The sequence below is a fragment of the Ochlerotatus camptorhynchus genome, unplaced genomic scaffold, assembly GCF_037179485.1.
Source record: "Ochlerotatus camptorhynchus isolate MF236.1 unplaced genomic scaffold, CSIRO-AGI_Acam_v1.1 ptg000150l, whole genome shotgun sequence".
Lineage (NCBI taxonomy): Eukaryota > Metazoa > Arthropoda > Insecta > Diptera > Culicidae > Ochlerotatus > Ochlerotatus camptorhynchus.
This window is the reverse complement of record NW_027040640.1, coordinates 3,453,389-3,478,038: the sequence shown is the minus strand read 5'-3', so window position 1 is coordinate 3,478,038 and position 24,650 is coordinate 3,453,389. Positions and strand designations below refer to the sequence as shown.

General features: G+C 42.9%; 2 protein-coding genes across 4 annotated transcripts in view; both read left to right on the top strand.

The window, feature by feature from the left end:
- Dip-C (dipeptidase C) overlaps positions 1-24,650 on the top strand; it is a 557,142-nt gene that overhangs the window by 98,383 nt on the left and 434,109 nt on the right. The window lies entirely within an intron of this gene.
- Positions 16,481-17,679, top strand: LOC135701135 (uncharacterized). Its single transcript, XM_065221836.1, has 3 exons — positions 16,481-16,879; positions 16,954-17,331; positions 17,393-17,679. Exons 1-3 carry the CDS (start codon positions 16,697-16,699, stop codon positions 17,567-17,569), a joined length of 738 nt encoding a protein of 245 aa, XP_065077908.1. The 5' UTR covers positions 16,481-16,696; the 3' UTR covers positions 17,570-17,679.

Here is a 24,650-nt window from a genome sequence, read left to right as displayed (position 1 = left end):
CACTTTCTTACTACCATGTTGAGGGTAAAAACAAACTTTAAAAACTTACATCAAATCACAGATTTATTTGGTAACAAATGCGTGTTAGAAAGATTATTTGTTTGATCTCGAATTGGTTTTAGACCTATCACAAATTGTCAGAGGTTCCGAAAAAATTCTAGACCCAGTAGTCTGGCTATTTTCCTTCGAAATCTTGCATGTTTTCCAAGTCTAAAATGTCAAAAAGTAGTCTAGGAAAGTGCTCTCGACATTTTTTCAAAGGTCAGAATTTGAATAATCTCTGACACCCGGTAGCTTTAGCATTTGTCCAAACACCGAAAATATCATGTCACAGAATCAGGAGTTCCTTTTTAAGTCCATTAAATTGTATTGCATTTTTTTCGTACGAATAATCCAGAACTACGAAAACAAATTGCCAGGTCCAGGTTTTAGAAAAACAAAATATGTCCATGGCAATAACATATTATTTTATATGTTTCAGAAGCATTCAAATTGTTCAAGGACACTTACATTCTACATGTAAAAAAATTGGAAAATTATGTCAGGCATTGCAATTTTCTCAATTCGGTGATCTCGAATTTTGAAGCCAAAAAAAATGTCCAAAACCAAGGGATAGGTCACTCCGCACACCAATCTTGGGTCATCTTATTTGTCAGTGTACCACAGGTGTGCCGATTGTGCCGGTCATAGAGCAAGCTGCGATTGTTTGTAAAATACCCATCCCGGCAACCGGGTATTTCTGACACCTTGAATGTTTTGGGTTGAAGTTGCAGGGATAAATAGGATTGAGGATGACGCGGGAAGTGGCGGGTGTGCGAAATTATGATGTTTTGTGTTCATAGGACAATAAAAATCCTGTGTTTTAGGGTTTTATAATGCCCTCAAAGGCAGATCAGAAACCTAGCCTTTCGTGATGTGAAAAGCAACGGTCTATTAGCGGCCGGAAAGATTTGGAACCGGTTGGGAACATAATTCAAGATCGACTATAGATGATGATGAATAGACTTCTGTAGTTTGTTTGGTGTGAGTTGCAGCATTATTCGAATTAAGTGTATTAATGAGGTCTGATCAACTGCCTCTGTCTTTTGAGCCCACTCTAGAACCTACATTTTGTATTTAGATCTATAAGTTAACTGCTCGTCTGAGTTCCTCTGGTATATTCAATTAGAGGATGTTACTGAATATACAGTCAAACAGCACGTAATGACAGTTGTCCAGTAGTGCTCCCATTTTATTTAAAATGTACCAATACTTACGAAATTGTGCCGAAGATGTGCCGATGGATGTGTCCAAGTTGTGCCGAATTTAATTTCGGCATAATGTGTTGAGTGACTTACCCCTTGTCCAAAACTCTAAAATACATCCCTAAATCCCTATTTTTTCACGATCGAGATTTTTAGTCCTAGACGCATTCAAATGTTGCTTTATGCCCGTGATCTTTCCATCTGGGATAATTTTCTTCGTTCCATACAAATGAGATGTTTTTGCGATCTAGAAAAGTTGTCTAGGTCTAAGTCTAGGTCCCACAGTTATGAATTTATTTCTATGTGTTACAGAAGATTCTCTTCTTGGAAGGAATAGAGACGACCAGTGCGCTATAGCGGCTACAAAGAGGAGAACGATTTTTTTTTAATTAAAATACTAATCGCTAATCGCATCGCTTATTCTATATTCTAGATATTTAAAATTGACTGTCCTAAAATTGTCAAAATCTGTCTAAATCTTTGAATTTGAACAATTTTGTCTGTGCCTCAATTTTGTGATCTAATCATCAAAGTGTGATTTGGATCTAATATCAACTTAGTAGATAGTTTGTTTGAAAAAATAGCTTATTCAATTCATACTTATTTTTTGAGGACAATGGGATCCTTAAATTGTTTGTTTTATTTTTTTAGAAACATGAAAAATGCGCATGATGGGTTTGTGAGTTTATAAAATTTCTCGAAGTGGCAATCGCAATCAACGGAAGATTGAAACCATATCTTTCCAATTAATAAATGTCACTATTGGTCACTTTTTTATTGTTTAAAAGTCACTATTTGGTCACTATTTTCGTTATTTTAGTCACTAAAGTCACTACTATTCAATCACATACTCACTACCAGCCCTGTTTCCCTCAATAAATGCAATAAGTTTGCATTTTTTCGAGGATTTTGTCACATTTCTGCTCCATTTATGATTGTTTAGAGTAATGAATGCAATTTAGATATTTGTGAATGCATGGGTTTGGGACAAGACTCGAACTTTTGCCCCGCTGACTCAAACTTTTGCCCCACTTTAGGCAATTCTAGCTTCCTGATTACATATCAAATTCTGATACTCCTCAAATAATCTTCAAGAAAAACGCAATCATGACCTGAAATAAAACTATTCCTTTTCTATTGCATTTTTCTTGTTGTACGCCTCCAAAGTTGGTACATATGTTATAATTTATAATCCCAAAAACACGTTTGCCTATAATTCTTAGAAAAAATCACCAATTTACGTAATATTTGTGGGAAATTTTGGCTAAAAGACCTTCCGGACAAGTGCCAAAACAATGAGTTCTATTTTGCACAGTCGTAAAAAACCTCAAAACGAACTATTACCCCACTCAAACTTTTACCCCGGCTTACTCTATAGCTGCACCTTTACCGACTGGGCTAAGGGAGGCTCCTTCTGATCGAATCTCTTCTTATCTACATCTATTAGTATTATTATACAATATACTTAAAAATGAAAACCAGCACTGTGAGATATCAGACCGACCTTCACCTCTGTAAACCAATTCAGCACAACACTGAACGAGCGAGCATATCTTTTACCGAAAAACCGTCTCTCATTGTACCCTTTCTAACGATCGTTTTCCAACTCGACCGGTCCTTGAATCACTTCCCATCAGGAAGTGTGTCTGTGTTATATCGAATCATCAAACCGAATAAAAACGCAGACTTCTTGACGGCTGAATCGACATCGAAAAAAAAAAACTTTATAAACCCTTCCCATCCAACCACAGAGTTGTTTTGCTTCTTTTTTGTTTTGCTCTACCAGACGACCACCAACAACCGGTACCGGTGCCACTGGGTACCGGCATCAAACCCGCCGGGGTCGTCCAGTGCGCCGGTAGGTAGGGCAGATAACTACTTCGGCATAAGTGCCCATTTCCGTCATATCGAGTAGAAACATCCAATACATCAACATCAATGATTTCGACTTGATCGAATTAATCTAGTTTAAAAGCTACCAAAAAAGTATATTATAACGCATAATATGAATATTTACATCTATTCTTTACAAACCAATGAAGTAAATCCAATGACGTTTCAATGTGTTTGGATGGAATTGATTTAGATTTTTTAACAATATCTCAACAATTTGTGACTCTTTATCAAATCTAACGGTACGTATGGAAAGGTAAATACATTTCGCCGGTGGTATAGTGGTAAGCATGATTACCTCTCACCCCAGCAGGCCTGGGTTCAATCCCAGTCGGCGCCGCCGGGATGTTCTGAGGCATAACATCTCTGATCACGCTTTCCTTCGGAAGGGAAGTAAAGCCGTTGGTCCCCGGTTCATGAGTTTGATGGGTCGATAGGTAGGGTCCAAGTGTGGGAGCTGCCTCCCTGGCGTCGGTAGCATTGGTGCTCAGCACGGAAAACAAGATCGACGGAAAACAAATCAAGGAAAAAAACAAGAGAGGTAAAGTGCGGGTAAGGCTTAGTGTGACGGAAATTAGATCTCAACCCTATATAGTTCCATGACGCATTAACCGAAAACTATTTAGCAATCACGACTCGCCTCTAGCAGTCAAATTCGGTGGCGGCTAGACGGTGCGTAGACAGAAAATGGTACCATCGACGGACGGCTACTTTCGGGCCAATGAATGGTTCGGCCACATGACCTTCTGCAATCCAGTAGAGCTTTGTTAACGTTTGGATAAATAATACACATTCAATGGAACTGTTGAACGAAGGAAGTGTTCGTAGTGGTGTTCAATTCATTAGCGTGATTAAGCAAAATCGAATGTTCCAACTCACATGGCATCAGTTATTTCAATGGGTCTGTTCCCGCACTTGCTTTTCCGCAAGATTCTGTGCAGCAAAAAGCAAAAGTATATTCCCGTACTTTCATTGCATTGTAAGGTTTAACCTCACTTTCTTGACAGTTCACGGAGCTTGTTGACAAGGTGTTAGAATTTCAAGCGAAAGAACGAGATTTATCCTTGTCATTTTTCAGATTGTGAACGATTCGATCTAGAAACTCATGGTTAATTAGCACTAGTGGATGTCTTCAGGCTGTAAAACCTCAATCCTGATCACTTTTAGGGCACAAAAATGTACAATGATGCCACCGAAAAAAAACTCTAAGTTCATAAAACTGACCATGCCAAATGACGAATCGTAAAAATTCGACCTTCTCCGATTTGCATAAAACTTTGCATAATTGTGTGTTATGGGCAATCATTCGCATTTGGTCTAAAATTCGGCCATTTTGGATTTTGTAATTGCGTCTTTGTCAGTTTTGAATAAATTTATCTAAACATAACTTCTGATCGAAATGACGTCTGAGACAAAGTTGCAGAGCAAAACAAAGTCTTTCTGGGAAAAATTTACACGGTATTTTGAGTAAAAATTAAAAACGTAGAAGGGTCCGTGCCTAGGGGCACGAACGGAAGCTTAACGTAGGACCGCTAGTGGAAGGAATAAATGTGAAGAGCATTTAGTTCTTTTAATTGATCAATTATCTATTATCTCAACTCTTTCCGTTTTTGAATTGTAGGCGTACCAAATTTGTAGTAATCTTTTTCAAAGAGAAAGTTGATTAAGAGAATCAATCAAAATCACTTGCACCCCTGCTTCCAAGTTTGGTTACAAGATTACAACTCTGGAGAGCATTTTGTGTGGTCGTTAGGGGCTTGTGGTTCTGAATATGGACAAACAGGCACAGATAAATTCTATTCCAACTCTTTACTGATGTAAGCTTGATGGCCCTGAGAAGAGCCGTTTTATTGTAGAGGACATCCATGGCCACTTACGCTTGGCGTGTTTAGTGTAGGTGACAGCATCACGGACCTCATTTTTCAGGAACACCTTCAGCACACCTCGTAGATCAGACCGGAGATACGTTTGACACCACCACGGCGAGCCAGACGACCGATGACGGTTATCTCGAAGAACTTTTCGATGACGCTTGGCGCCTCTTTTACCAGACCTTTTGCTCCTTTGCCACGGCCAGTCAATTGTTGCTTGTTAGGTGTGAAGGAGTGGACAAACCACCACCTTCCTACTGCTACTATTGCTATTCACCACGCCGTCCGAAGCGAAAATGAGCTAATGCTTGTCTTGTCTTTTTTTTTAATGGGACTTTAACCGTAAACGGTCATTCGTCCCTGTTTGCTTCAATTAAATTTGGTCATACAATCCGGTTGCTTTCAAGAACTCCAGCAGCTTCTGTTCAGTGGGTGGTGATAAAACTTCCTCTATGGTTGTATCTAGATTATAAGTCAAACGTTCGGTACTGTAGGCTCTACAATCTAACAAAAGGTGGGGGATGGACAGTGGGACACCGCATGTGATGCAGTTTGGAGGTTCCTCTTTGGTAATTCGGTAGCTATGGGTAAGACGGGTAGCACCAATTCTAAGTCTGGAAAGAATACGGCGGTCTTTGGGGTTTTTATTATCTGGCCAACGAGATGTAGACTGTTTGATTCTTCTTAGGGCGAAACCTCGGCTATTGAACCATTCAAGATCCCAGCTTTCCCTTATTTGGTCCTTTACCCATCTGACAACGTCCATAGAAAGAACATCAACTGTTTCGGGATTCATTTCTCGACCAGCACCACCCAATCGGTCCGCCTCCTCATTGCCTCGGATACCAGAGTGACCTGGGACCCAACAGAAGGAGACGTGATTAGCTATGGAGGATGTTTCTGCTGACATGAGCCAAGGATGTTTCATGGAACTGGAGTCCATTTCGCGGAGACAGCTAGCTGAATCGCTAAAGATGACAGTTGGATTCTCAGACTGTGCAGGGTTCAAGTTGGAAGCTTTCATGAGGGCATAAGCTTCGGCACTGAAGATGGAACAAGATGTAGGTAGGGAGGAACTAATACTGGTTAATGCGCTAGTGATACCATAGCCAACCTTTCCATTAGAAACGGAACCGTCGGTGTAGATGTGGAAGTAATTATTGTATTTTTCTGAACGTAGATTGTTAAAGTGTTGTTGTATTTTTAACGGGGGATCACCTGCTTTTACTTTTCGGAAAAGAGAGAGATCTATCTTAGGAGGTGGTTGGTTCCAAGGTCTGTTTTTGGTTTTGGGTAACACTGCAACTGGAGGGAGATTTAGTTTGGTAAGGGAGTTGAACAGATCGTTTGCTCTTGTTACTAAGGGGGCTTCTTGACTACCTTTCAGACTTAACCATCGAATAGCCTTAGTCACCACGCAGACTGTTATATAATGTTCGAAGGGGAGCTGACCACACTCGGCCATTATAGCGGATATGGGACTAGTGATAAAAACTCCGGAAGCTGATCGGAAAGCCTTGTTGTACAACGGACGTAGCTTTTTGGTTATGATATCGCCACCTCTGCTGAAAAAACCTGCACCGTAGAAGATTTTGGGCATGATGGATGTTCTATGTGCACATGGAATTCTTGCCCAATCGTCCTAATGACCTGTAGCCGCCGCTCGGTGATTTTCCGAACAACGTCTGCGTGGTGTCTAAAGCTGAGAGTCCGGTCAAGGTAAACTCCAAGGATTTTCAGAGTCTGTCCTGCTTCTATTGTGGTCTGGTTTAAGGCTTTTTCCTATTGCTACTAATATGGAGGAGTTGGGATTTTTCAGGGGATATGATGAAACCTCTTTCATCAGTCCATTTGGCAACAATATTGACTGCGGATTGAATCCTTTTTCTGGCTAACGATTTGAAAATATTGAAAGTGATGATGGTAATGTCGTCTGCATAAACCAGTATATGGACATTGGGGGGAATAGTTTCAAAAAGGGATTGCATACAGATGAGAAAGAGTGTGGGTGCGATTACTGAACCTTGGGGGATACCGTTCTCTTGAGACCTGACCTCAGATCGGTTGTTTCCTATGATGACTCTGAATCTCCTATCGTCAAGAAAATTTTGAACGTAGTGACCCATGCGGCCCTTGATTCCCCATTCTTCGAGCGACATTAGGATGGGAAAACGCCATGCACGATCGTAAGCCTTCGACAGATCCAGAGAAACACAGTCACCATGCATACCTCTTTCAAGGTATCCATCAATGAGATCCTCTAGCTCCGTAAGGTAATCATCCGCGGACTTTTCTGGCCGGAAAGCAAACTGGCGATTGTCGAGTAAGCCTTGGGACTCCATTTGAGTCATGAGTCATCTATTTACCATCTTCTCAAAAACCTTCCCAATACAGTTCAATAGAGTGATAGGTCGGTAGCTGTCTGCATTATTCCTGTCTTTACCGGGTTTAGGGATGGGAATAACTAGACCTTTTTTCCAGTCAGTGGGAATTTCTCCCTGGTCCCATATTTGGTTGAACATAAACAAAAGGATAGTTTTACCGATTAGGGGAAGATTTTTGAGAAGAGGATAGCCTACGTCGTCTGGTCCAGCGGATGAACCACTTACCCTACTCAGAGCCCACGCTAGTTCCTCGAAAGTGAAGTCTTTGTTGTATTCCAGGACAAGATCAGTATCAAAGCATGGTGGAGAAGCCTCAGTGGTTGTTTTATGGAACAAGAACTGTTCAGAAAATATGGAGGAAGATGAGGCCAGGGAGAAGTGATGTGCGAGGTGTTCGGTAATGGTGGATGGGTTATCAGTGTTGCGCCAGGTGTTAAACGCGCTGAACGAAAGCAGTACTACGGAGAAGAACATGGATATGTCGATGGGACCGATGACTACGGAGAAAGTGCTAGGGATGTGGTGGTGCACAACAGCCGACGAATTCGTGTACAAAATTGGATGGAATCACTACAATCCCGATCTGCTCGCCGGTCGTTGTCGACCCACAAAACGTCAGATGCTCCAAGTCCTCATGACTATCTTCGACCCCCTTGGACTGATTTCTCACCTCCTGATGTTTTTGAAAATTCTTCTTCAAGAAGTGTGGCGTGCGGGAGTTCAATTGGACGAAGAAATCAGCGATTCTTTGTACGAGAAGTGGGCCAGATGGTTGAAAGTGTTGCCGCAGGTGGAAAGCGTCAGAATTCCACGGTGTCTTCGATCTTCGGTGATCCCCAGTGATTGTATAGTACAACTACATATGTTCGTAGACGCCAGCGAAAACGGTATAGCCGCCACCATGTTCCTCCGTTTCGAACACAATGGTGTCGTCTGCTGCTCTTTAGTTGCAGCCAAGACAAGGGTGGCCCCCTTGAAGTTCCACTCCATCCCACGACTGGAACTGCAAGCAGCTCTCATAGGAGCTAGATTAGCAAGGTCGGTTACGCAAACCCTTCAGACTACGATACATCGTGAATTCTTCTGGACCAATTCTCGTGACGTGCTCAGCTGGATAAATTCGGATCATCGACGATACAGCACTTACGTGGCACATCGTGTAAGCGAAATACTCGACGTTACAGAAGCGGAAGATTGGTTTTGGGTACCATCAAAACTAAACGTTGCAGATGATGGTACCAAGTGGGATACGCAACCTGATCTTACTCCCGAATCCAGGTGGTTCAGAGGTCCCGATTTTCTCTACCGTAGCGAATCGGATTGGCCGAAAGTCTCATCAAAGTCAGATCTTACAGACAACGAGTTGCGACCCTCCTTCATAGCACATCTCTCCTTGTCCGATCCTATGATTATCGTCTCGAAATTCTCTAGCTGGAAGAAGCTCATCAATGTGGTTGCTTATGTTCACCGTTTTGCCGGAAACTGCGGTCGTAGGAGTACAAACAAGCCAGCTGAAAATGGACCGCTATCTAGAGACGAACTGTATGCTGCTGAAGGTTTTCTGTTTCGCCTAGCTCAACTAGAAGGTTATGTCGATGAAGTAGCCTTCTTCTTGAACAACCGCAGTGATACACCAGATAGAACCCTTCCTAAAAGCAGCCGTTTATACAAGCTGTCACCTTGGTTAGACGATCGCAGGGTAATGCGAATGCGGAGTAGAATAGCCGCATGCCAGTACGCCACCGAAGAAACAAAGAACCCAGTGATCCTTTCTAACGACCACCCTGTAACCTCCCTGTTAATCACCCACTACCACGAAAAATTCCACCATCAAAATCACGAAGCCATAGTGAACGAACTTCGTCAAAAGTACGTCATTCCTCGCATTCGCGTTCAGTATGCAGCGACAAGGAAGGGCTGTCAGCGGTGCAAAAACGAATCCTCGATTCCACAACCTCCAATCATGGCGGACCTCCCAGCGGAACGGCTAGCTGCTTTCACACGCCCTTTCACTCATGTAGGCGTCGACTACTTCGGTCCCATGGAAGTTGTTATCGGAAGAAGAACGGAGAAAAGATGGGGAATGATCGTCACCTGTCTTACGACACGGGCGATCCATATAGAATTGGCCAACTCGCTAAGCATCAGCTCATGTATAATTGCTCTTAGAAGTTTCATGGGCCGACGCGGAACTCCAAGAACTATTCGGAGCGACCGGGGTACCAATTTCATTGGCGCCAGCCGTGAACTCAAGAACCTGCAAGAAGCAGTCGACTACAAACAGGTTATGAAGGAATTCATAACCACGGAGACGAGCTGGACCTTCAACCCACCTCTGGCTCCCCATATGGGTGGCAGTTGGGAGCGACTAATCCGGAGCCTGAAGAAAAATCTGATGGCCATCTGCCCCTCAAGGAAGCCATCCGAAGAAGTGCTGAGAAGCCTACTCACGGAAGTTGAGAGCACGCCGAACTCCCGACCACTCACTCACGTGCCTATCGATAACGAGTCGTCACCAGCACTCACACCGAACCACTTTCTTCTGGGGTCGTCCGATGGCTCGAAACCGTTTACCTCGCTGGATGACAGTGGCGTCCTTCTCAAACAAAACTGGCGTACATCACAAGCGCTGGCAAATCAATTTTGGAAGCGCTGGCTATCAGACTATCTCCCGGACATTACAAGACGGACGAAATGGTTCGTCGATTCGAAGCCGATTGACCGAGGCGACGTAGTGATCATCGTAGACTCCAACCTGCCCCGGAATTCCTGGCCGAAAGGTAGAGTCATCGCAACGCAACCAGGCAAAGATGGTCGAATCAGGTCAGCTACAGTAAGGACATCGACTGGCATATACGATCGCCCTGTGACCAAACTGGCGGTCCTGGATGTTCGACGCGGAGAGGAGCAAGCCGACCAGACGTCCGGCTTACCTGGGAGGAGTATTGGCCATCCCTAGTTGGCTGCGCATCTCCACAATCCAGCAGACCCCTCGTTTGATCGAGCGAAGGCAACCCTGGCATGCGATCGCCCGTGACGTATAACTGACAAAGGTGTCTATCATCGATCGGGGTAAGTGTCAGATAACCAAAAACAAAGGCCATATAGCGAAGTATATCTAAAAGGCCGTGCGGTATAGGATTTGTGCTTAATACTAAATAATGTACATTTTTCATAAAAGAGATTAATACTAAATAATAGTTTATACTTACATTACTACCTAATCTAGTGAGTATAATTAAATTAAATTGAACCTATAACTATCCTAAACCTGAATTAATAGCTTCTAGGGTACTACTGCTAAATAGAGCTACTATCTAACCTAAAAACTAGCCTACAGAGTTGGAATCGTGGTAAGAAAATAAATAAAATAGAATTTCTTCAAAATCTAAACGATACAAACATTACAGCTTGTCGCATTCTACTCTCAAAAACAGCTAAAATTAAACAACTACAGAAAGGGGACTAAACGTGAGTAAAAATGAAACACTTATTACAAATCAAATTTACAGCATACATGCAAATAAAATTATTATAGAACACACCTATAGATATATACAAAACACATTATAACTTAAACTATGTAACCTATTTACAGGAAAATTATAATATCTCTACGAATTCCTATATTCTGGGTTCTGGTATTATATTTACGGAAGAAATCCCCTGTCCACCTGTTGCCTCTCGCAACATTATTATTTATACGTATTTTTATTGGGGGTCGACTTTTACTACCACTCAAACGGATTACTTTATCCCAAAGTTCCTTTGATGTACTTTCAGGATTGATAGCGGAGATAAATTTTTCCCAACTGTCCTGTTTGGCCTGACGGATGGTATCTCTAGCTGCATTTCTGGCTGTTTTGAATTCTAAATGTGCTACGGAGTTTTTACGATCACCTTTTGTCATTTTCTGGAGGGCACGGAGTTTCTTACGACGAAGTTTTATAGCAGCCCGCACTTCAGGGTTCCACCATGGTACCGATTTTTTCCCAGGAGAACCACTTGTTCGGGGAATATGATGTTTGGCAATATCAAACAGAGTTTTGACGAACTCCTCCGGAGAAGTGGGAGGATTAGAGGTAAAATGATCGAACACTTCGTTCTGATACTTGTCCCAATCTGCCAATTCATATTTCCATCTAGGACGACAAGTGGTAACAATCATCGTGCACCTTCCAGGACAGTTGGGAAATGAGATTGTGTGAGGAAATGGACAGATCAAGAGCCGATGATTTACCGGATGAGGGATCAATTCTAGTGTGATGACCATCGTTAAGCAGAGTTAAACCCTGTTCGTCGATGAACTGTTCTAACATAAGTCCTCGGGAATTGTTAGAATTTCCACCCCAAAGAGAGTAGAGTGTCCGTTAAAATCACCTATTAAAAGAAAAAGTGATGTAATTATATCCATTATTTTAGTAAGTCGAGATTTAATTAGTTTATTGGATTGCGAAACAGGCGAAATATAAATGGAGACTAGTGTTACTTTGACTGGAAAATCAATTTCAATAGCTATTGCAAGAAGAGAAGAGGAGAGATCGATACGGCGATGAGGGATTTCAGAGTTGATTGCCAATGCTGTACCGGTTCTTTGAGGTTTATCGGGATTTTCTTTGATGTACAAATTGTATCCTTTAATGTAATTTGATGGAATGATGGATTCAGGGACATTGGTTTCTTGTAGGGCTATTGCTATGGGGTTGTATTGTGAAATGAGAATTTATAATTCAGAAAGTCTTCCTCGAAGACCCAGTAAATTCCACTGTAAGGCAAGAGTTAGGGGAGAAGATTGACTTGGGGAAATTTGACTAGCGGTTGATTGTTGTGGTGTATTGTGTTTCTTGTTGAAAATCAACATTCGAAAGCATTGTTATCGATGCGTAGCCATATTTCTGATCGATTGGTGATACAATTATTGAAATTGGACCAGGGGCAGCTGAGTTATTAACGTTCAAAATCTTTCTTAATTTGTTACATGTTCCATTTTCGGTTTTCACATAGTGTACCCCCATATAGAAATCAAAGACGTAGTCCTACGTCAAAAAACATTGTTCTGAAAAAAAAATGATCTTGATGACATACCCTAATACATATAGCGGACTGCGAACGCCACGACCCAACATTGAGCAGCTACGGGACGCCGGAGTTGCCCACGACTACGCGCAGCAGCTGGAAGTTACACTACCCACGGAAGAGCAGCTTGGCGCAGCATCTCTTGAAGATAACTGGAGGGACATCCGTTCCGCCATAGGTAATACTGCTGCAGCGGCACTAGGTACTGCAATCCCGGACCGAAGAAATGACTGGTTTGACGGCGAATGCAAACTGTTAGTAGAGGAGAAGAATGCAGCGCGGGCGAGAATGCTGCAACACCGCACAAGATTGAATGTGGAGCGATACAGACAAGCGCAGAACAGACAAAACTCGGTTTTCCGAAGGAAGAAGCGTCAGCAGGAAGACCGAGATCGCGAGGCGATGGAAAATCTGTACCGCGTAAACGACACTCGTAAATTCTATGAGAAGCTAAATAGTTCACGCAAAGGCTACGTGCCGCAAGCCGATATGTGCAAGGACTTGGACGGTAACCTTCTGACGAACGAGTGTGAGGTGATTGAGAGGTGGAAGCAGTACTATGACGAGTACCTCAACGGTGAAGCAGCAGAAAACGAAGGTGGCACGGCAACAGACCTTGGAGCACGCGCAGAAGACAACAGGCTACCGGCCCCTGATCTTCAAGAAGTTGAGGAGGAGATCGGTCGGCTGAAGAACAACAAATCAACTGGTGTAGATCAACTACCAAGTGAGCTATTAAAATACGGTGGTGATGCACTGGCTATAGCGCTGCACTGGGTAATTGCCAAGATTTGGGAGATATTACCGGAGGAGTGGATGGAAGGTGTCGTTTGCCCAATCTACATAAAGGGCGACACGTTGGATTGCTGCAACTACCGCGCGATCACACTGCTGAGCGCCGCCTACAAGGTACTCTCCCAAATTCTATGCCGCCGTCTGTTACCATTTGCAAGAGAGTTCGTGGGGCAATACCAGGCGGGATTCATGGGTGCCCGCGCTACCACGGACCAAACTTTCGCAATTCGGCAGATTCTGCAGAAATTCCGAGAATACAACGTGCCCACACATCATTTGTTCATCGATTTCAAATCCGCATACGACATAATCGATCGAGATCAGCTATGGCAGATTATGCACGAGTACGGATTTCCGGATAAACTGACGCGATTGGTCAAGGCGACGATGGATCGAGTGATGTGCGTTGTTCGAGTATCGGGGACACTCTCGAGTCGCTTTGAATCTCGAAGGGGGTTACGGCAGGGTGATGGACTTTCGTGTCTGCTGTTCAACATCGCGTTAGAAGGTGTGATCAGAAGAGCTGGGATAGACACGAGTGGCACGATATTCAGGAAGTCCATCCAGCTCCTTGGCTTCGCCGATGACATTGACATTATGGCACGGAACTTTGAGATGATGGCGGAAACGTACATGATGATGAAGGCTGAAGCTGGACTTGCCATCAACGCATCAAAGACAAAATACAAGAAAGGAAGAGGTTCTAGGGAAGACAATGTTAGCCTCCCACCCCGAGTTCAGATTGACGGTGACGAAATCGAGGTGGTCGATGAGTTCGTGTATTTGGGCTCACTGGTGACCGCCGAAAATGATACCAGCAGAGAAATTCAAAGACGCATTATGGCAGGGAATCGTGCCTACTTTGGACTCCGGAGGACGCTCCGGTCGAATAAAATACGCCGCCGCACGAAGTTGACTGTCTACAGGACACTGATTAGACCGGTGGTCCTCTACGGCCACGAGACCTGGACTATGCTCTTGGAGGACCAACGCGCCCTTTGTGTTTTTGAACGGAAGGTGTTGCGTACCATCTACGGTGGAGTGCAGATGGATGACGGAACGTGGAGGAGGCGAATGAACCACGAATTGCACCAGCTGCTGGGAGAACCATCCATCGTCCACATTGCAAAAATTGGGCAACTACGGTGGGCTGGGCACGTCGTAAGAATGCCGCACGATGAGCCAGTGAAAATGGTTCTAGAAAGCGACCCAACAGGAACAAGAAGAAGAGGCGCGCAGCGGGCAAGGTGGATCGACCAAGTAGAAGGTGACCTGCGGACCCTTCGCAGACTACGAGGCTGGCGAACTGTGACCATGGATCGAGTAGAGTGGAGACGACTTCTTCGGACAGCAGAGGACAACAAGCCCTTAGCCTGATTGGTCAGAAAGGTAAGGACTGTGAATTTTGGGTTTTTCTGGAATAGAAGAAATTGTATACTTCCTCTGAAATTTGAATGCATCAAGTTTGGCATATAATTAAAATGCAGTGTTTTAACGTGTCTATTGTCCATTTCAGAAAAGTTAGCATTTTTGATAAGCTTTCAAATAAATTTAAGTAAAACTCTTAAAAATGTCCAGTTTTCGAGTGGGGGAGAGGTAGCTCATCGATTCTTCCGGTTCGCCTCCTAGCATCGTGCTATAAGGTACCAGGCGATAACCAGGGTAGTTGATCGATAGCTCGATGACGTCATTTCGTTGGCGTCTGCAATGGGAAATTCTCATAGCAGTCGATGACGATGGGACGTTGTCGAGTTGTTGAATAGCAACTATCGTGGTAACTCACCGATTACCTGTCGATCTACCAAATTTGGAAAGACGTCTGCATTGAATTGTCTCATATAATAATATTCCGCCCACTATATCACAAGAAATTGCGAGTAGCTGAGTGGAATGGAGATAAGTTAAGCATTGGGTACAGGACCAAGTCTCTCCTGGGTGGTGCCAAAAGATGAGCGCAATAGAATCATCAAGTTGCCATAAGGCACGGAATGAGATTATTGCATGGCTGGGTAGTCACAGTCTGCCATTCGTTAGTCATTTCAGGTGGATTAGAACAGGTTTAGGTGGGCGTTGGCCAGATTTGGATTTTTCAGATGTGATCCTGGATAGGACCCTGTCATTGAACGTCGCGTGAAAGTGGAACTTAATGAAGGCCTAAGTACTTTTTCGTAGTTTTTAGTTTTCGGATTTGAAAGATCGTCGGTTACAGTGGCCTGCTTACTGAGCAGAAAAACGCGGTCCCAGGTCCTTACATATCAAAGAGATTTATGGTAAAATCGCTTGTGTATCGTGTGTTTTGCGAAACTCGTTGTTGTCGTTGGTTCCGGGTTTGAATGGATACACAAATTTGAGCAACAGTACTATGTGATATGAGGGGCTCGGTGGCCTTAGAGCAACCGTTTTTGCTTACAGAGCAGAACATCATGAGTCTAATCTCAGGCCAATCCACATTCAAGATTCGTCAATCGTTTTATTTGTTAATATGACTACATGGTAATAACAGCAACTCGGTGATTAAAAAGGTGCTCGTCTGCCTAGTGGCAAACGTTTTTGCTTACTGAGCAGAAGACCGTGGGTTTAGTCCCAAGCTCCTTCGCGTTATATGATCGTTAGGACATCAATTCAGCTTATCGTTTACCAAAACGAACCCTGCTGCAAACCCAACCCTCTTATCCAACATCCCAGTGATTCCTCGTGGAAGTGCAGAGGTGTTCTCGGCTTCCATCAAAGCGAGTGTCATGTCAACACAGTCCTTCCCATTCCTTTCTTGACCTGTGTTCGGGCGCGGCCGGCGCTGGTATTGCCTAATTTAAGATCACCAGTTTTTACACATTGAGGATGATTGCTAGTCCCAAGCATCGTCTATTGGTTCTCTGTGTAATTACAGCTGATCTGGCAGTAACAGAGTAGCAACCGTGGGCGGTCAATCAAGCTCAAGCTCAAGCTCAAGCTAAAAATGTCCAGTTTTCGATATTAAAGTTTCCATACGTTTTTCTTTTTCATTTTTTTTTTAAAGAAAATTTGTGATTTTTTCAGCGTTTATTTTATTATTTTTATTTTATTTCGATTAAATAAGCCGTTTTCGTGCTATGATTTATTGAAAAATATCGAATACGCCCCTTGGAAAAATTAGGCCTTAGTCAAAATGGCCGAATTCCAGCACAAAATTGGTTCATCACCCCAATTATACGAAGTTTCGTGGAATTCTGGGAGGTAAAATCTAAAATCTGTTTATTTTTTCGCTTTTTGACCTGGAACTGCTCCCTCGTGTTAACATCGGCATCGTTAAGTTTAATATGTGTTCACCTAAATAGCCTATATCTAGCGGTTAGCTATGAAAATCTGCCGATATTACTGCATCGTTAGGCTTCAGATCCTATCAGGCAGACGCAATTACACCCAACTCTGTGCTCATTATTGATTCGCCCTGTCAATGGGGCGGTCTGTCACGCAAATAGCATCACATTTGCCTATTCGGTTGATCGTCATCAAGTGCTTCGAGTGCTGTCGAAATATGTTAACAGTTCATTATAGTTTGATAACTCTAATTCTTCTAATGCTGATTCTAAGTGTCGTCGACTCTGGTCCCACGCAGAAACCGAAAGTGCGTAATGAGGTACATTTAAAATTCTGAAATGCGTTTCGAAAAGTGTTTCGAATAGCGATAATCGATCTTACTGCTCCACCTAGGGAAAGTCGGCGTACAAAATCCGCCTCACCAAAGCGATCTGCGTTGACCTTCCATACGAGATAGCATGGAACGTGACCTGCCGGCTGAGGCTGTTCCGCGATCAACCGTCGAAGATGCTATTCCGGATAGTAGTCGATCAGGTCGATCATCTTTTCCTCACATTTGCCATGTTCTACAAGTATCACCAAACCTATCAACCCCTGCTGATGGAGGTCACCTTCGACGTGTGCAGTTATTTGAGAAAGTTCAACAGCATGTCGGTCTCGTCTGTCGCGAGTATTGGTCCGTCAATGGATCTGGATCAGACGGCCCTGTTTATCCTGAACATTTTGGAAAAGAACAACCCGTCGGCTATACGTAGCGGTTGCCCGTACAGAGTGAGTCAATCTGTCAATCTGCTCCAAGCTAGTTTTGTATATATTTGCAAATGTTCTGCAGGGTGTCATCGCTTTCGAAAATTTCTATATTGACGAGTCCATGGCGCCGCAGTTCTTACCCGCAGGAGAGTACCGGCTGGACATGCGCTACTTCAACGAGAAGAATCAAACCGTTATGCACTCGCAGGTGTTTGGATCGGTTCGTGCGGTCGGTATAGTAGATTTGTCGATGGGATAGATTTTGATTCCGAAGCTCCGGAGTTGCGAAGTTGACTTGTGAGCTCTTGTGAGTAATAAAAAAGACAAGGTACCATGCAAAAAAAATTACTTTCATTCCTTGGATTTTGCGTGAAGTTAGAATAGAAGAACAATGTTTACGTTTGCCGTTTGCACAAACATGTCTGATTTGGATCGCTCTTTCAATTGAGTAGCGTCTAATAGCTAACCGGTAACATCACGTGTTACATACACACATTTGCACTACGGTACCAGACCAAATACTTCAGACAATCTATATGAACTACGCAGGTAGATATGAGGAAAAACGTTATGCATGTTCTATATAAATTGTATAAAAGTATGTATGGAATGGCTTTTAAAAACTTTTGAAATGTTTGCCTCCCTGCCTAGCCAAATAAGGAGCCGCTAAAGGTGGTAATATTAATTCCGTTTATGAGTTTAACCATAGTCTTGACACCATGATTTAAGGGATCAAAGTAGGCCGCGCTGCGAAAATGACGTGTTTTTGTTTTGCTGCGTCGTTTTCGCTCTTGCAAAAATTAAAATAATTTCAATTTTGATGTATAAAAGGTTAGATTGAAAGCACAGAAGTGGTGGTGTTTCAAGTAATAATTATCAAATCCCACGTTTCCCTAGTGTTGGTCGCAGTGATCAGTCAAATCCTTCCTGTTCCGTGGTAATTTTACAGTTAGACAATAGATTTAGCTGTCACTTTGCCGCAACGCGTCAGATAATGCGGGTGGTAGATCACTCGACACACTTAATAAGTGCCATTTTCGTCTCAGTGTGCCTCAAGTGTACGGACTATATTTTAAGTGAATAATGAATATTCTGGAATCTTTGGCAACCCGGTATTTCTGACAGTTCGAATGTTTTGTATGTGGACTGTGGAACGATGAACGACTGATCGGATTGCACCCCTACACGGTAAGAAAAAAGTACCCAACGGCCAGTTCACTTTTACCTACTTTTGACTAGTTTGTCTCCTTTTCTCCTACTAATGTTGTCAAAAACAGACGAGCAAAACCACCCAACAGGGGTAGTAAAGTGTGGGAACCCAACGTTGAGTATAATCATATTTACCTACTGTTGGGTACAAGTAACTTACTTTTGGTTAAAAAGCCAGTGGAAAATTCCATACGAACTGCACACAAGTAAATGAAAATTACTTTGACCCGCTTTACCTACTTTTGGGTTCCTGCACTATAGTGCCGAGATGAGTGAAAATAACTTAATTTTGGGTACTTTTTTCTAACCGTGTACCAAATCAAATGAATTGTTTTCTGCAGAAGTGTCATTCTGGAACTCCAGCATTGTGATCTTCTGCTGTGTACCTGCGATCGTTGCCTCGACAAACAACGTTGACCCGTTTTGACTTACCACTTCCACCCCCTTTCCCAACCCAATTCGGGTTTTTCTAGCCCAGTTTCAGTTCCAGTCCCAGTCCAGTTTAGTTAGTTTGTTGAAACCATTTTATAATTCCTTGCTTATTGCTTATATCTTGTTGCTGTTTCTGAACGAATCCAATTCGGTTGGTTGAGATCAAGGGGCGAGACAGCTCCTAATCATGAGCAATTTAAGAGTTGCTTTTGAGGCACCGCGAGTAACTCACAATGTGAGCAAGATCACTGTCATTTGCTTTCTCACTTTTCGCATCACAGCAACATTTGGAGGTGTGAAGGCGAAAAGCTGTTGTCAAGCAAAACAACAACAAAAACCGGGCTTCTGGCCTGCAACTCCAGGCGAGTATGATTGCGATTCTGAAATTTCGGTACCTAAAGTTCCTTCAGTTTTCAGCTCCCGGGATCGCTCCTCGAATAGTCTCCAGATTTATTACCAAAACGTGCGTGGGCTGAGGACTAAAATCGACTCGTTTTTATTGGCTGTTGCGGAGGCTGAATATGATTTGATCGTACTGACGAAAGCGTGGCTATTCATCGCAACTATTCGGATCACGCGGTGGAGGCGTTCTGACTGTTGTCTCAACGAGACTAACCAGCTACCTAAGCACCTCGCCCATTTCCAGTCTACTGGAACAGCTCTGGATTGCCATGGAATTTCGATTGAGCTAATCAAGCTGGATTGCAGTGATGCTTCACCGACAGTGGCACATCATTCATTGACCCACTGCTTTCGCTTGCTGTGCTACTTCGGACAGATTTAATACTTCTCCGAACCGAAACGAACGTTTGCTAGATCTTGTACTGGCAAATGATCCCGCATTACCGGACACTTGTACCATAGAGGCTACTCTAAGACCAGAAGGTTCCGAAGAAACGTGTTCAACTTTTTGGCTCAGCTCTAGTACTCTCTTCGGTTCCATGTTAATCGATGCACCCCTCGAAACATAGGAAAATCCACGAACTCCTCATTTTATCTGTCATCCTATCATAGCGAATCAAAACGAACTTAGTGCAGTACTAGAATTTCGACTAGAATGGAGCACGTTAATCGATATGCTTGGGACCAATAGGCTAGTCAAGTATTGAGCCAATTTAAAATCGTTAGTTGCCATCGGTTGCTTCTACTTCTTTGCCGGTCGAGCCACAGATCTAGATGCAGACCATCCCGCTCTTGTCGTGTCGTCTAGGCTACCAACTCCGATTGTTTATACCAGCCCAGTGGCAGGCGCGTAGGCAACATGTTATACAGTGACAGCGGGCCCAGCACAGCAAAATAAAAAAAAATTGAGCCCGGGACATGCTGCCTACTGTCAAACGCTACTGTTGGTATCCAGCTTTCCATGCTCGGTAATGGCGGCCTGTTTGTATGAATAAATGTATCCTTCACTGTGCTTTTTGACACTAGCTGGATGTTCGAATTTCAACCCCTTCCCTTTCCCTCTCCCAGGAACAGAAGAAAATGTAACAACTTACGCCCTCCAGTTAGTGTCAAAAAGCACAGTGAAGGATACATTTATTCATACAAACAGGCCGCCATTACCGAGCATGGAAAGCTGGATAGGCCTTGTCACTGGCCTGGTTTATACGCCAACATCTGAGTGCTACTCTCTGAACTTTCGCCGGGCCGATTACGCTGCATTGAACAATGGCTTGCGGACATAGATTGGTAATCCGCTGGAATCGACCGCTAGTATCAATGTTGCTGTGGATTTTTTCAATACTGCTATGGAAAACGCTATTTTTGGCATTGTCGCAGTACGACGACCCCCGCAAAAGCCTCCGTGCTCGAACCACACTTAAGGCCCAAACGCAATGTGGGCGGAAACGGAACGGAAACGGAAAGTTTGACAGTTGTCACTAATGACATCAAGATGCCTAACCGAAGTCGATTTGGATCTAACTAGTTTTCAATCCGACATGTAGGCTTACTCAGATCGGGCTTTTCCGCTGCCGTTGCCGTTCCGCTTCCGTCGTCATTGCGCTTGGTTCCATTTGCTTGATTAGTTCTCGAGTTCTGCAGAAATTTCTGTTTCATTTGTATGGGAGCCCCCCCTTATAGACGGGGGAGGGGTCTCAAACCATCATAAGAACCTTCCACGGCCCCAAAAACCCCTGTATACAAATTTTCACGTCAATCGGTTCAGTAGTTTCCGAGTCTATAAGGGTCAGACAGACAGACAGAGAGACAGAAATTCATTTTTATATATATATAGATAGATTCCGTGATGTATTTTGTGAGTGTGAAGAGTCTTATGCCTCTTGGAAGAATTAGTAATTTCCATTTAATTCCACTACCTTAGCTTACCCTTGACAGATACGCGTATTTCGAGACTTCTTCAGTGTCTTTTACTAATACTCGACTGAAGAAACCATCGCAACTTACCCAATATATACTAACCTAGGTACATTTTCACTTTGCAGCTAAGTAAACTTAAATCTAATCTTCTGTAGAAGCAGATACTTCCAGTGGAGGGTCAATTTTTAGTTATTCAAGTCTAACATCCTTTCCCTACTAACAAAAACCAACGTCTCCTCAATAACTGTGCTTCGATTTTTTAGCTTCCCAGCATCATATTTTTCAACTGATGGACAAATGCATTTGAACCCAGGTTGTTATCGCCAAGGTGTTCCGTTGTGTTTGGTTTAGACCTAGACTTACATCATCATCGGTTGAAAATGCTACGCTGCTGCGGAACATGCTACCATGTGTTTCATTCTAATCAGTTGCGGAACTGACCGGTTTTTTTTTCGGGAGCAGAAAAACTTGCACGTCTAACGTGCCACCGTCCATCGGCCGGCACACGGCGTGCACGGTGTGATAACAACTCATACAAAGCCAAAACGTAAACAAAAACAAAAATATGTTTGCCATTGAGCGAGTACTCGCGGGACCCGCCCTCCTCGGTGCGATTAGGGTTATTGAACGCTGTCCTTGAGGGAAGGTACGTATGTAGGGAAAACAGGTGTAATACGCCTCCCTTAAGGAATATATATGTGGCTATATATTTAATGTTTTTTTTTCTGTGTTATTCTAAAAGATTAAAATTTAAAACTGAAAAGATAAATTTTTAACACAAGTGATTATTTTGAATGTGATCATGCATGACTACTGCCGAAGAAGTCATGGCTCGGACTAATTAAATTGCAATTTGCAAACTTTTTAAGAAATTATGATTTCATTAATTTTTGAGTGTAGAGAAATGTAGAGCTACCTCCATGGAAATACCGTTGCGGCGGTGAAACACAATCCCTTTGTTTACATCTACTATTTGCACCTTGTCGGGGGTTTGCCAAAATGACGTAAAAAATTACTTCGGAAGGATTGTTTGTGTGATTGTGCCAATCACAGACGGACATCGATTGCCATCCATTGACGGCAATTGAATTTGCAGCAAGGCAGCTTCCACACTTGCGTAGAATATCGCACTCATTCAAACACACATGGGCCGGGACCAACGGCTTTACTTCCCTTCCGAAGGAAGACGTGACCAGAGATTTGTATGCCTCAGAAAAATCCCACCGACCTCGACTGGGATTGAACCCGGACGCATTGGGGTGAGAAATCAGTCACGCTTACCACTACACTACCGGCCCTGGCGTCGGAAGGATTGTGTTATTATTATTGATTTCAGGTACTTGACATCTGTCAAACATTCACAGTAGAGTGGTCCCATTAAATACTTGGATTGCCGATCAGTTTTGCATTTATATTAATCCAGGATTCGTAGAAGGGCAAAGGGGGCGTTTTTCCCCGTAATACACTCTTATGATGATGAACAAAAGAAAAAAATAAACGAACCGAACGTGTTTACCCATTCGCTTCGAGATACGGTTAGTGCGCACCGGGAAATCAACCCGTTCTAAAATTAGTTTTTTCGGAAGGGAGTTGCTGAAATTTTAAACTCTAAGCTTTGTGTTCAAGGAGATAAACATCGGTTCTAGCCGGTATCGGGTAGATTGGTGGAATAATTATGCAACACAAATTACGTCTTTTTTTGGATTTAGATTCCAGGAGACCTTCAAATCCTAACCCTAGTTGGAGTGTTTTACTACTCATATGAGAGCTGGAGAAAATATGCTTTAATGATTTTGTCGATACAATAACTTTTACTAGATATTGCGGTTCTTACGAAAAATTTCCGTCATTCGGCTACCGTAGAGTTCTACCAACAATCAATACGAAACTAACGATTTTAAATTGGCTCACTACTTGACTAGCCTATTGGTCTTAAGCAAACGATTAACGTACCCCATTCTAGTCGAAATTCTAGTACTACGCAATGTTTGTTTCGATTCGCTATTAAAGTTTGACAGATAAAATGAGGGGTTATTGGTTTTTCCTATGTTTCGAGGGGTGAATCGATTAGCTTTGGACCGAAGATAATACCAGAGCTGAGCCAAAAAGTTGAGCACGTTATTTCGGGAGCTTCTAGTCTTAAGGGCCACCCACATTAGATCCGTTTGCGTTGCGTTGACGTAAATTTGACAGTTCGACAATAGATTTAGCTGTCACTTTGCCGCAACGCGTCCGATCCGGATCTAATGTGCGTGGGCCTTTAGAGTTACCTCTATGCTAAAACTATGGACATCTCTCAAAAGCCGAGTGGACTTTCTGTATAGACTTCTCTGACGTTTGTGAAATGCACAAGTGCAGAACTTGGGGTAAATTATAAGTATTAGTGCAAGAAAACCTTTGAATCCACCCAAAGTTCTGCACTAATACTTGTGCAATTCATAAACGTCAGAGAAGTCTATAGTTTCTTCCCCCAGAAGGCATAAGGACAAGTTTTTTGTTCCCTTTATTAGAAAGACTTTAAGCCGTGGGCCATAAAAATTAAGAGAGTCTCGTGAATTATTGGGGACAATTTCGCTGGAAAATGGCACTAACAAAAAAAAATCGCTTTCCATCTTACTTTGAAGTAGACAAAGAAGTAATTCTCAGCAACGATTGGCAAAACGTCAACACAAAACAGTGATGCCATTTTATATTATATTTTGGGTCATATTTGTCATCGTGTGCCATGACGTGCTGATAAATGTGCCACAATGTGTTTCGGCACAGTGTGCAGAGTTGATTACCCCTTGAGGTTATCAATGAAGCTTAGGGATTATTCGAGGGGGCGACTCTATCTAAGATGCAGGATTTTTTTTACTTTGTTGTTGTGAGATGCACTCGCGCTTAATAGATAGAAACACGATTGATTATGATTTTGAATATTTCCTGCAAAAAGGTGGAGAGCAATGCGAGTAGATGGGTTTAGATGCAAGAGATGAAAAAAGATTTTTCGTACATTGACTTGCTAGTGTGAGATTTTTCGACCATTTAAAATCGAGATTTAGATGTGTCGCACCCCACGGGATTATTGGAACTGCTTTATTAAGTTCATGGCAGTACTAAAAGCTTCAGAAGATTTTCAAGAATTCTAGGGAAGTTCCGAGCACTTCAAGGAAGACCAGAGAATCTTAGGACAGTTCCATTAGCTTCAGGGGAAATACAGAAATTGGATAAAAGTTTCGAAAACCTCTGGAGAATTGTTAAAATCTCATAAACTTCCTTGCATCCCAGAAAAATTGAAGGAACATTTGGGAAGTTCAGAAAAAGTTCAGGAAAGTCTAAATATTTTAAGGGAAGTTTTGGGAGCATCCGGGTAGGTTCGAAAACTTCAAAACAGTTCC